The 14042-nt window shown below is 32.4% G+C and overlaps 1 protein-coding gene across 1 annotated transcript; it reads left to right on the top strand.

The window, feature by feature from the left end:
- Nucleotides 1-11276: 11276 nt before the first annotated feature.
- On the top strand, nt 11277-12314 carry LOC145009745 (uncharacterized). The gene is made up of 2 exons (XM_078968383.1): nt 11277-12006; nt 12157-12314. The coding sequence occupies exons 1-2, from the start codon at nt 11277-11279 to the stop codon at nt 12312-12314; spliced, it is 888 nt and encodes a 295-aa protein (XP_078824509.1).
- The last annotated feature ends 1728 nt before the right edge of the window (nt 12315-14042 follow it).

Below are 14042 nucleotides of genomic sequence, written 5' to 3'. Positions count from 1 at the left end.
TCTATCTATTATTCAAGTTAAAATTGTTTCCCCATGTATGCTAGATAGGATCATAGCCTTGGAAATCAACTTTGCATGATAATAGACAAACATAGATCCAAGGTTATTAGGGTTGCATGTACACTTAGGAAGTGTTAGAATGCTCAAAACCCAACACAAACTAGAAACCCTAACTGTATCTAGGGATTAAGATGGAAAGGTGCAAGCTTTATACCTCCATAAGCTTTGCATGATGGCTATGATGCAGGATCTTGAAGCACCAACTCGTTCCAAGCTTGTTCAACCACCTCTTCTCCTTAGGATGAACACTAAAAGAGTCCCAAATGCACTTTTGAGGCTCACAATGGTCTCACAAGCTACTCTAGGGGTGAAAGGACGTTCTAAGGCTATGAAGGCTCTCTAGGGTTAAGTCCAAGGGACTTAAGGTCTCTTAAATATGAATCATGTCCGAAAATTAGGGTTTTGGATCCCTGGCGTGTACACCCATCGTACGTCCAGCTCCTCCGCGATTAACCATGCAGAGTACGCTAAGCGTACACTTAAGTACGCGCAACATACTCAAAGGACCAATCAGGCTAAAATGTAATATCTTTAGGGTTTCAAGACATACCAGATTTAGGGTGTTACAATTATGATCTTAACTCATCCCATGTAAATGGCATGATGTGTGATAAAACTCACGTTACAATGATGTAACTAAAATGATTATACACCAAATTAGGCCCGACAATCATGTAGTGTTCGAGTTGTAGGTTCACGAATTGACGTGTCAAAATACATCAAACCGAACACGACAAATTTAAATAAACATGTCATGGGTTGGCGGGTTTGGAACATAAATCTATACATGAACCGTCAACCCGTTTATTTATACAAGTTCATGGGCTGGCGGGTCAGTTTCGGGTTTGTGATTTCGCGGGTTAGATTTTGGTTTGTGGTTTTCCCCGGTTAACACTTAACAAATTACGTAGATAACATAATCAAGTACAAAAAACTTCTGCATATTGATATAAGAAAATTTGGGTAAAATTTATAGTTTTATTAAATAGTCCACTTCTAAGTAAATAGATTTGTGTATTTGACTTTCCACAATTAACACTTATTAGATTATATAAATATAGATTACTCATTACTGCATAGTGCATACTTGTGTAATGTGTTTGTGTGAACAAAAGACTTTGAGCAAACAAGTAAAGAAGTGCAAGGTACAAACATTAAATTGATCACAGGTTAGATCCTACTTAATATAGTAATAGCAAATATATATGTATTATTAAAATCCTCAACGGGTTGGCAGGTTAATTTTTTTTTTTAATTTTTTTTATTTTATACAAACCTATATACGATCCGTTTAATAAACAGTATATCGGATTGATGGGTTGGTATTGAAAAACTCAACCTAAACTTATTTATTTTCGTGTCGATTTCGTATTAGGCCACAGATCGTACCAAAAATTAACCTACACCAAATGTTATCTATCACGTATTATGTAAAAAAAAATCACCAATTCACAAGTATTCTTTTAGTGAGTTTTGTCATTTTGTGATTTCTTTGTGGGTGATATGAGAGACCCCAACTTAATCATTAAAAAAACCTCTTTATTCAAACTATTTTTTGATAATAGTTTATTAGATAAAAATAAATTAAAAAAATACATCCAAGTGGCCCTTATATTATCATAAAAACTCACGTATCAACTTTTGACAAGAAAAATTTTAAATGACCTCACTTACAAATTTATAAGTCCAAAATGCAATATTTTGCAACAAGACAAATAATATGCTCCCAACAAAAATACACTTTAAATGTATATTCGTCTAAACTTATTTTATATAAACCAAGCACTTTATCCAAAGGCATGTAGCATATGTTATAAAAGGTTTTTAGTAAGATGTTCTCTAGATAATCGACCGACGGTTTAAGGTCCATTTGAAACGAAAGTATAGAATACAAGTGAATCGAAGAAAATCGTAAACCATATTGAACAATTTTGTCCCAAAATCCACGGGTCTCTTTCATCTAGAGACCCTAAGACCATCCACAATGGGGTTTAATGAGAGTTTAATAGAATAAATTTGAATATAATATAGAAAAGAGAGAATGTGGAGTTGAATTACCATTGAACGGTTGAATAGAATGTGTATTGAAAAGTTGTAGGTTTTTTTAATAATTTAATTGAATATATATATATATATATATATATATATATATATATATATATATATATATATATAGTTTATTTCATAGTTGACACTCTATTCAACTCTCCATGAGTTTAATGCATTGGAGATGATCTAAGGATTAATGGTGTCATGTCATGGTTTTTGAAATAGGTATGGTGGAGAGAGAGAGAGAGTTTGTCAAGGTCAGCCAAACCACACTCAAAACCGTAAGGTGAAGGTGGTATCCTCCGTTGCTGACTAGGCAAACTGTAAGTGCTACCGCACCTACACCCACACCCTCGTGCCTAAGCCAAATCTGGTTCACAAAACTAAATTTATGATACATGAATAATTAGCCGGTATATCATACTAATTGATATTGAATAAAAAAATAATTTTAGACTGAACTTTTTTAAAATAATAAATATGAAGTTAACATGGGCCTTTTGACCTGATACTTGGATAACTACATAAAAGGTAAAAGTTTTTCTAGCATTCTAACATTATATAAATATATGGTTAAAGAAATCGATGAAAATAATAATAATGATAACAATAAGTTAGTGATAAAAACTCTTAATGATAGCGGATACTCTAATAGAAAACATCAAAACGTAGACGTCAAGCAATTGTTGCCTTCTATTTGTTTATTTATATGGTAGAAGCCACAAGATATGCAAAGCAATGGACTTTTTTTTTTTTTTCCAAAACTTGTTTTTTGTTATGTTGTAAGACCATTCCCGACCCCACATATATATAAAAATAATGATTATTTAACATCATTTTAAAATGATTGCATTCCAATTAACCTTTAAAATGATGGTCTAGGCTTTCATATCGCATCTACATTTGATATTAAAAATGAATCGAACATAAAATTGTGTAATTTTTAAAGGTTGATTGAAGTGAAAATAACCTTTAAAATAGTGTTTTAGAAGAATTCACCCTTTTTAGAGGTTGATTGAAGTAAAAGTAACTTCTAAAATAGTGTTTTAGAAGAATTCATTGGAGTTGGACTAAGCGACCATCACTTTTGTTAAAATAATAAAAAAACATTATATTATGAAAATGACTTTGATTAAATTGTTGATAAACAACATATTTTTGAAGTGTTAGAAACATAAAAATTACTATCGTTTTATTAATATCCGGTTCAACCGCCATATAGTTTTATTTTACAAAAACACTCCATTTTTTTTTTTACAAAAACACTCGATACTTAATAAATAACCATGGCGACTTCTATTAGGTAAGTTGGTTTTGCATGTTCTTTATTCTAAGAAGTTACTAGTTCTTTCAAAAGTTATATTGCAATAACTATGTGCTTATGTAGTTTTGGGGTTACATAATGAATCAAGAAGGTGTCTAACTAGATCCTTCGAAGGTTGAATGTGTAACATCCGCAAGATAATGCTAGATGCTTAAAGAATACAAAAATAATTATTCATCACGATGATAAATAGATGTTTTTAACAGAGGGTTATTTAATATGAATAATCTACACGAAAGTCATAATATTCGTTAAACCGAAAGCGTGCATATAGAGGACGCCTAAATCTGACTTCACTTGAGGATGTTATGATTTTCCGAAGTTTCAGCATAGTAGTATACGACTCAAACCGAAATTGAAATCGATCGATTGTTAGGAAAACCAATCTAAATAATAGTCTAAGATCTCGTCAATACCTATCGATATAAAACAAGTCGAGAACGGATATTGTATGAACAAATTATAACTTTTGTATGGATTTTAACAGTTTAAGTCTGTTAAAAATATAACTTTAAAAATAAAGTGAGAATTAGTCGACAAAGTCTAAATGAAAGTTGTAGATCTCGTTGATAGCTACGTGTGGATATAAAATACATCGAAAACGGAACTCATATGAAGAAGAAATGAATTTTTAAAGAAATCAAAACTTTTCGCACGTAGCCGTGCGCATAGAAAAGAGGTGTGGCATGCTTCTTACATACCATAGGATTTTAACACATGTCACCACTCAAAGAAGCCCACGTTAGTGACCCGACAATTTTCACGGTGCGCCCCAGTAGAGTGTGTGGCACGCTTCTGCTTTTCAATCCTATATAAACTGCGTTTTGTAGCCTTATTTCTCACCCCCTTCATCTGGATTCTATCTAGAATTCACTCGTATCTCTAGCCATTTACTCTCTAGTTCCCGACCACTTCGACAAAGCCCTATGGTGTCAGATAGCCGGTTGGATCAGAGTTTTGCCTGTATAATTCTCGGTTTTGCTAAAAGCTCTGTAAGTTAAACTACACTTAATTTATTCAAGTGTAACTTTTAATTATAGTCATAGTTGTTATTATGAACCTACAATTAAGATTTATTAGTGATTCCAATTCATTATAATGATTGATCTACTTATGGGGATGATGTCTATACTAGATTTAGTGAGGTATTTAAAGTGGGATTTCCAAACATTATACTCTATATACCAAACAAACCTTACATTCGATTTTGTCTTGGTTGTTCCTTACTTGATAGATCTTGATGTAGACATTGGGATTAGGGAAGAATCTAGACTATCATTAGTCACCAGAAATATAAGACTAAGACTTCGTAATGAGAACCCAGGTCAAGTACGAGGAAAAGAAAGGTACCAAGGCGAAGTTCTGCTCAAATTATGAGGCACTCACTTTTATCAAGTGAGTGTATAGTTACTTTCATCTTACATACAAATATGAAGTATTTAGATAATTGAATTCTATATGTGCTTATGTGCAAAGATGCTCTTTGTTAGATGAAATGTTATAACGATAAATCTATATGATTTATACAGTATATGTATTTTTATGAATATAATACATTGGGTAATGAAAGGTAAAAATGATAAGATGTCATATTATGATTAAAGATGAAAATAATAACAATAGGATGCCACGACTTTAAAAGTGCTAGTGTACTAATGATGTGAGAACTAGTACTACTGTACTACACTAATACTATTGCACTAACGATGCAAGAACTAGTACTATTGTACTAACGATGTATAAACTAGTACTGTTGTACTAACGATGTAGGAACTTGTACTACTGTACTAACGATGTAGGAACTAGTACTACTATATTAGCGGTGTTGGATATAATTCTATTGTACTAATGATATAAGAACTAGTACTATTGTACTAGTGATGTATTCATCTAATAGAATATAGATGGCAACAACGATGGTCCTTAAGATAGGACCCTATAGATGAATAAATAAGATAATGTGGACGAGTAATTGGGTAAATTGTTTGATAGATTATTAAACATACTAATTATATTATTGTGGGTTGAAAATCTATGTACTCACCGGGTTTCTTAACCTGACCCACTCAACTTCCTTATATCATAGGTAGCGATGTACCTAAATGATGAGAGATTCAAGGAGATGTAGACTGTTAGTCTAAAGTACTCTAAGTTCCATTTATACTTATGTTTTGTATCAATTATGACATCCCAAGTTTTAATTTAAAGTTATTAATGTAAAATGTTTCTTTGGAAATGATTGATGTTAATATTATCCGGCATTGAAATAATATTTTTGGGATAAATTTTGCACTAATAAACACTCTGTTTTAAATACGCATAAATAAAAAGTTTTAAAATGGCCTTAAATTTGGGGATGTCACAAAATGTGCAGAAAAGCAAGAGCCAAAATTGAAGAAATTGTTATGCAAATCACAAGTTCTATTTGTATGGGTTAAAACTCCAAATATTTAACGACCATGAGAGCTTGAATCGTACTTTTGACCGAAAATTTTAGATTCTAAGACAACAACATTATGTTGCACCATAAATATCTACAAAAAATGATTTAAAATTCCATAAGACCAAAGTTTAACATATTGTTCAACAAAGGTACATTTAATGATTGCCATGGCATGCTTCTAGGCCCTTCTGCGTTGACTTAAACTAACATAAATACCAAAAAAATTAATGTCCTCCAATCTCAGTTAACTAATTGTGAGTTTTTCTCTATGAAAATATGATGGGTTTTACATGTAATAATGCGGAAAATACCTTAAACTCTTAAGAGTACATACAACTTAGTTGGATCTATGTCAAAACTCTATTGAAGCAACATACTATTGAACAACATAATTCTAAACCCTAATTGAAATCGAAATTCACAAGGATAATAACATACCTTTGATTTGTTATCATAAACAAACCCTTTGATCAATCTAATAGTCTCTTGAAAACTAGCTTCAATTATATGCATGCCTCTAATGGTTCACACCCACAACACAAGAACCCTAGAATATTTAGGAGAGAGGAGGCAATTTTCAGTTATGTGTATCTGATAGCATTGGCCGAAAATTCCAAGCCATAAATTTCTATTATCTTTATGAAGCCTTCCAGAAGACTTCAAATGAGCCTTCAAACTGTCCCACACAAGAAGGTTCTAGAACCTGTCATTTGCTCAACCTTTGAACAATTACAGCTATAGTCCTTCAGCTTTTAATTAATTCTAATTAACCCAAAATTATATCCAAATTAACTCTTATTAATCCTAAATTAATTATGAATATTTCTAATTAATATACTAGTCATATAATATATTAATAAAACATTTATCTCTCTCAAAAATCAATCTAGACATTATCTTGGTTATAAGGGAAATTGTTAGAACAAAGTTCTTCTAGGATCGTATGATTCTAAGCAGGATATTAAATAATGACGTAATAAAGAGCACAAGTATGGCACTGAATATGTCGAATGATTAATGCAATAACACCTCAGAAGAGCTCGATAAAGAACTTCAATCTGTAGAGGTGTTTAGGGTTACAAGAATCAACGTAAAAAAATTGTAATATACGCATACATGCACACATATATATACCGAAACCCTAACAACTAATCTAGATAACAATGAAACTAATCTAGATAGACACGGATGGATAGGCCCAATCCGGATACAAAATATAAAGCCCGAGACGCAACACAATTGGACTCAACAATCTCCCCCTTTACGTCCTTGGAGCCGAAACCTCATTCCTTTTTAACAGTAGGAGGCTTCTTCACAGTTTTGAACACATTTGGTATAATGGCTAATATATGATTCTGAAAAGTAATATACCACCGAAGCATATCAGTAAAGTTCTTCTTATCAGCCGTTGAGTTCTGCTTGCATCGGTGTATGATACTGATGATATGCTCCAAACAATATGTTGAAAACAGATGCTTATCAACCAGAACAAACAGAAACTTGTGTCCTCCTCCTTTCGTGAACATGACAGTTAGATTTGTTGAATCTATCTATCCCAATTTCATCTTGTTTATAACACATAATAAACATATAATCAGATAGTCATGCCGACAGAATCACAGGTAGTCATACAGATCTACCAAACTAGCATACCAATAACTAGAATAAACATGCATATCTATTCCATACTCAACATCTCATTGAATATCAGGTTATCAAACCAATGGGCCGACTTAGGTGCCTTCAACCCGCAAGTATAGTGAGGAAAAACTCACCTCGCAAACTGAAGAAAAGCTAATAAGGTCTCGACTCCGAATCTCAGCTCTACCCGCCACCTATTCCAACCAGATGACCAATCTCAATCAAAATCCTAAAAATACCCAAAATACCCTTGAGGTCAAACTTGGTCAAAGTCAAACTGGTCAAACCAACTAAATCAACCGAGTTAACCTAACCGAGTCAACTCAACTGAATCGACTCAGAGTGAGTATGTGGGCTATACTCTGAAGGTACGCTAGCCATACTCGTATCTTAGCATGTTGACCACAATTGAGGTGGTTAAGCTTATATGCAGGTGGTACTCTGAGTATGTGGGGCATACTCCCAGAAGTCCAAAAGTCCAATAAGAGCTAAATGGTTAAAGCTCTTACATCCGTAATGCAGATCCATGACAAAATTCTCTTAGGAGTCATAAGGTATCCAACTTTATGACTTAGAATGCCCAATAAGTTCTTAACTCAAGGTCTTAATCCATTAAGGCCTTCGAAATGATTTATGAAGTAAAAATAACCATTTGGAACCCATTTTTATGACTCAAGAAAGGTCTAAACGGACAACTTAATGGGTCAAGAACATGCTTTGTTCATGAAACACCACATTTGGGACAAAAAGAACCTAAAAATAAGCCCAAAACAAGATCTACAAGAAACTACACCAATATTAGAACTTAATACCACAAAATGGTGCGAAAAGGTTGTGTGATCCTGGATCTAGAGAGCTTCACTCCTTCAAGGTGATACCCGCTTCCTTCTTTCTTCTTGAAAAGTACAAACACACATACACACGCACACAAAAGATTAGAAAAGTTGCACAACATAGATTAGGGTTGCAAAAACATATCAAGAGGGTGGAGGATGATGAGGTGAGGGAAAATGAGGCTATAATTGGGTTTAAATATGAGACAAACCCAAAAAATTAGGGTTTGCATTCTTGGCATGTATGCCCTTCGTACCTATGTACTCCCTGCATACTAAAGCGCATATTAGTACGCTAAGCATACACACATACGTATGGCGTACTCCCTAACCTTCCCAAATTACGAAAATATCGTTAGGGCTTCCAATGCACACTTCCTTTTTCTTAGGAACCAAAATGCAACATAATTAAATTATAGGCCTAAAACTAGAAGTACCATATAATCTGCATGTTACACGAAAACTCCAAGATTACTTCTTCAAGGGACTTCATGGCATGAAAGAAAAGAAGATGATGATAAATGTGGAAGCTTTATACTATCCCAAGATCCATAAGATGCAGGAGACGTAAGATATAAAGTAGATACACTCTACTATGTAGAGGCTTTCAATACAAAAGAAACCCTGAAAGATCATCAGATTGGGCTGCCACATCCACCACGTCATAGCACACCACTTGGCAGGTCATGGTGCTCACTAGAAAAAGCGCGATCATAAAATCAGGCCACGTCGTGGGCATCGATGCACTAGGTTGTGGCAATTTTTTTCCTTAAAATCATACATTTGACTCCTTCTAGTCACCAACTGATCCATTCTGTAAAATGGGTGTTACACTGATCATATTTATACGGTAGTTGGTTGACTAACCCTAGTCAACTCCTAACTCAAAGAAATTCCATTTTACTTCAATATGTTAGTTTAGAATGTACACTTGATAACTTCTCTTTCTAATAGTTTAGAATGTAGTAGTTAGAGGAACCTCAAGACGACCTTTATCAAAGGCATAATTTTTTTCGTTTATGAGAATTATTCTTAAACTACGAATTTGGACATGATTGATCATCCTGATAGCTAATCCTTTAAGAGGTTTTATAGCAATAGATTTCAGTGGATAATATTATAGAGATGATTCAATATTGATTTCTATTTAATACATAGAATATAATTTCCCTAAATAAAATTATTTTACAAGGCTAGGATCCATAGTTTTCTCTATGATGTGTAAAGGATCATTGTAAACACACAATAAAGTTATTTACATAGGCAATACTATTTGTCAATTTCATTCACTATGAAATTCCTAGATCCTTGGGATTCATTGACTGTCAATGACATGTTAATCTTAGATTATGCTCATGCAAAGATAATTGAACAAATGGTGAATCAACCATAAAAAAAATATGTTATTCCTAACTCAAGTTACACTTGAGATTCACGAGTCCACATCATTCTCAACTATACTCTCAAATTAATGTATCGGTTAACCACACGAGCTCTATTAATGGATTATAAAGAAATGTGCATTCTTCATGGTTAAAATATAATCAAACCCTTTCGGTAACCCCACTCTCAAAATGCAAAGAAAAAAAAAACAGTGAGGGTGGTAAGCAAGAATTTTTTAAAACCGACCTTATTAAGAATCAAAGAGACCTCCTTAAAGATCTTCTTATAACATTAGAGGGAGTGAGCGTAGTCATGATAACATCGATACTGTCGATATTTAAACATGCAAGGACACATGTTGTAAATGTATTATATATATATATATATATATATATATATATATATATATTGTAAATAATTGGTGGTGTTGTAAATAATTGGTGTATGACATAATAATTGGTGCATGGTAAATTTGTCAATATTTTTAACTAGTTACAGTTATTTGTTAGTAAAATTTGTAGTATAAATACCCTTCCATTGTAAATAATAAGACACACCAAAAAGTTATATGAGATATAACTTTCATATTCTCTCTAAATATTCTTTCTTCTCAATTAAAGTTATTATCAAAGTTTACTAGTTTGGTTTGGTTTAAAGTTACATTAATTACGCTTAAATCATAACACGTTATCAGCACAAAAGCTCTAATCAATGTTATTAAACAAGTGAAAATCACATCTATCTTAATCAAGGTATGTATTACTTAGTAAAAACACTATTAATTATAAAAACATTTATCATATTAAAATAATGATGATACTAATGAATTAATAAAACTTATACATTATGTACTACTAACAATTTTTATTTCTTATACTAACATTTCTTTATGTATTCTAATTTTTATGCATACTAACATTTACATTATGCAACTAAATTTTATTTATGCATACTAACATTTATATTATGAAACTAACTTTTATTTATGCATACTAACATTTAAATTATATTTATTTATACATGTCATTGTTTATTTTTATTTTAAATACTCTTCATAATTTTATTTAAACATTTACTAATATTTATTAATGTATCTAATTAGTAAAATTATACAAAGTAAAGTTATGTATTACTTATAAATCTTATTAAATAATTTATAAAATACATACACATATATACACAACGGAAATATATATATGTAACGGTTATAAACAACAAAAACAACGGCTATATTTTTTTTTTACCATAAATAAACATTTTTACCCTGCTTATTTTACCCATAAAAAATATTTCACTCTTCTAACAAACAAATTAATTTCAAGAAATCAAACTTCAAGATGATTCATCCTTTTGTGATAATCATGACTATAATAGTCATGTTACTTTGCATCTCAATCCTTAACATCGAAGATAATATGGAATTTCATATACTTTTAGGCTTGTATGCAATGTTAGCCTTACCACTTCTTTTTTGTGTAATATTTATTAAAATAAATGGATTTTAATTTTAATTTTAATTTTGTTTAAAATTTATGGTTACATTATGTCTAACATTGCAAAGCTTGAGTTCGCAACACTTGAAGTTAGTGGGAAAAACTATGTGCCATGGATGATAGATGTAAAAATGCATCTTGAGTCCATGGGAATCTCAAATGCTATATATGAATTTAATAATTATTTGGCACAAGACAAAGCAAAAGCACAAGTTTTCCTTCGTAAGCATATTGATGAAACGCTTGGATTTGAATATCTTGATGTTACTGATCCAAGTATTCTCTGGAATCTTTTGAAAGAAAGATTTGATCATCAAAAGGAAGTTATACTTCCAAATGCTAGAGATGAATGGAGAACACTGAGGTTTCAAGACTTCAAAAAAGTAAATGAATACAACTCAGCTTTGTTCAGAATATGTTCACAACTCAAGTATTGTGGACAAGAAGTTACTGATAAATATATGTTGGAGAAAACTTACTCCACATTTCATGCAACAAACATTACCTTGATGCAACAATATTGGATGCAAAAGTTCACAAGATATTCTGAACTGAATGCATGTCAGCTCGTTGCAAAGCAAAACAATGAACTATTGATGAAAAATCATGAATCTCGTCCAACGGGGTCAGTAGCACTTCCTGTAGAAAATGCTACAAATATTGATGGTTATCGAAACAATACATGTGGACGAGGGCGTGGTCATGGTCGAGGACAAGGGCGTGACTATTTTAATCGAAACCAAAGCCATAATCAGAACCATAATTCTGGTCATGGACAAGGTAATAATCATGGTCGTGGCCAAAAAAGGAATAATTACCAATATTCACAAGGAAACAATGTCCACACATAAGATAAGGCCAAAGTGGCAAGGCATGACACTGGGACATCACAAAAATCTGATGGTTCATGTTATAGATGTGGTAGCACAGGTCATTGGTCAAGGACCTGTCGCACACCTGCATATCTTTGTCAACTTTATCAAGAGTCCATTAAAGGAAAAGGAAAAGAAGAAAACCTCATTGATAATGTTGAATTCACTCCGCTAAATGTGGTTGATATCTGCAATGACATGGAAGACATAAACTAAAAAAATCTATTATTATTCTAGTAAAATTGTTTTTCTTTCGTTTGTTTTTCATGTAATGTCTTTCCTACAATATATGTACTTTCTTTTTAATAATAATTATGATTATGTTTATTCACTTATTATTCCTTTCATATGTGAATTTTAATATGAGTCCAACTGGAGCACAACACCAAGAAAAGATTGGAGATCTTTGTATAGCAGTTAGTGGTAGTACACATACTATTCTAAAATCAAAGAAATATTTTTCAAAATTAATACCAACAAAAACAATCATACATACAATATCAGGTCCTGCAGACTTGATAGAGGGAACCGGGAAAACCCATTTTATATTACCGAATGGTACAAGCTTTTGTATAGAAAATGCCTTATTTTCTCCAAAGTCTAATAGAAACTTATTAAGTTTCAATGACATATATTTCAAAGGATATGACATAAAGACTGTGACCATTGAAAATAAGAAATATATGTATATTATAGACAAAAAACATGTGCTTGAAAAACTACCAACACTTGATTTTGGTCTGCATTATACATATATACATATGATTGAATCAAATATGGTAATCGAAGGAAAACATTGTGATCCTGGGTCATTCAGTTTATGGCATGATAGGTTGGGCCCAGGATTAATAATCATGTGAAGGATAATTGAGAATACACATGGGCATCTATTGAAGGACCAAAAGTTCCTTCAATCCAATAGCATAAACCATGTACATCTTGTTCCCTTGGAAAGCTAATTATAAAACACTCTCCAATGGAAGTTGAAAGGGAATCACCTGGATTTTTAGAAAGAATTCAAGATGATATATGTGGACCGATTCACCCTCCATCTAGACCATTTAGATACTTTATGGTCTTAATAGATGCATCCGGAAAATGGTCTCATGTTTGCCTATTATCAACTCATAATATGGCATTTGCAAAGTTGCTTGCCCAAATTATTAAATTAAGGGCACATTTCCCTGATTATACTATCAAAAGAGTGAGGATTAATAATGTTGGTGAATTTACTTCACAAGCATTTAATGACTATTGTATGTCTCTCGGAATTGTTGTTGAGCATCCAGTTGCTCATGTACATACACAAAATGGTTTAGCTGAATCATTGATTAAACGTCTTCAGTTAATAGCTAGACCATTGATAATGAGGACCACACTTCTTGTTTTTGTTTGGGGCCATGCAATCTTACATGCTGGATCATTGATATGCATGACACCAAGTTCATATAATGTATATTCTCCACTACAACTTGCTTTCGGTTAAGAGCCAAATATATCCCATTTGAGAATTTTATGGTGCGCAGTATATGTCCCTATTGCACCACCTCAACGCACAAAAATGGGTCATCAAAGAAGATTGGGAATATATATAGGTTATGAGTCAGTCTCTATTATAAGATATCTTGAACCATTAACAAGTGATGTTTTCATAGCACGCTTAGAAGATTGTCAATTTGATGAGGAAAATTTCCCATCATTAGGTGGAGAAAAGAAGATTATGGAAAAGGATGTGTCATGGCGCGAGCCTTCTTTATCATATCTTGACCCTCGCACAAGGCAATGTGACATGGAAGTTCAAAAGATAATGCATTTCCAAGAAATGCAAAATCAATTACCTGATGCATTTACTGACACAAAAAGGGTGACTAAATCATATATACCAGCTGTCAATGTTCCAGCTCGAATTGACATTCCACATGGACAATCTGATGATAAAGTCAC

Source organism: Lactuca saligna, chromosome 8, assembly GCF_052625555.1.
Source record: "Lactuca saligna cultivar CGN05327 chromosome 8, ASM5262555v1, whole genome shotgun sequence".
Lineage (NCBI taxonomy): Eukaryota > Viridiplantae > Streptophyta > Magnoliopsida > Asterales > Asteraceae > Lactuca > Lactuca saligna.
The sequence above is the reverse complement of the archived record's forward strand: the minus strand, read 5'-3'. Positions and strand labels throughout refer to the sequence as shown.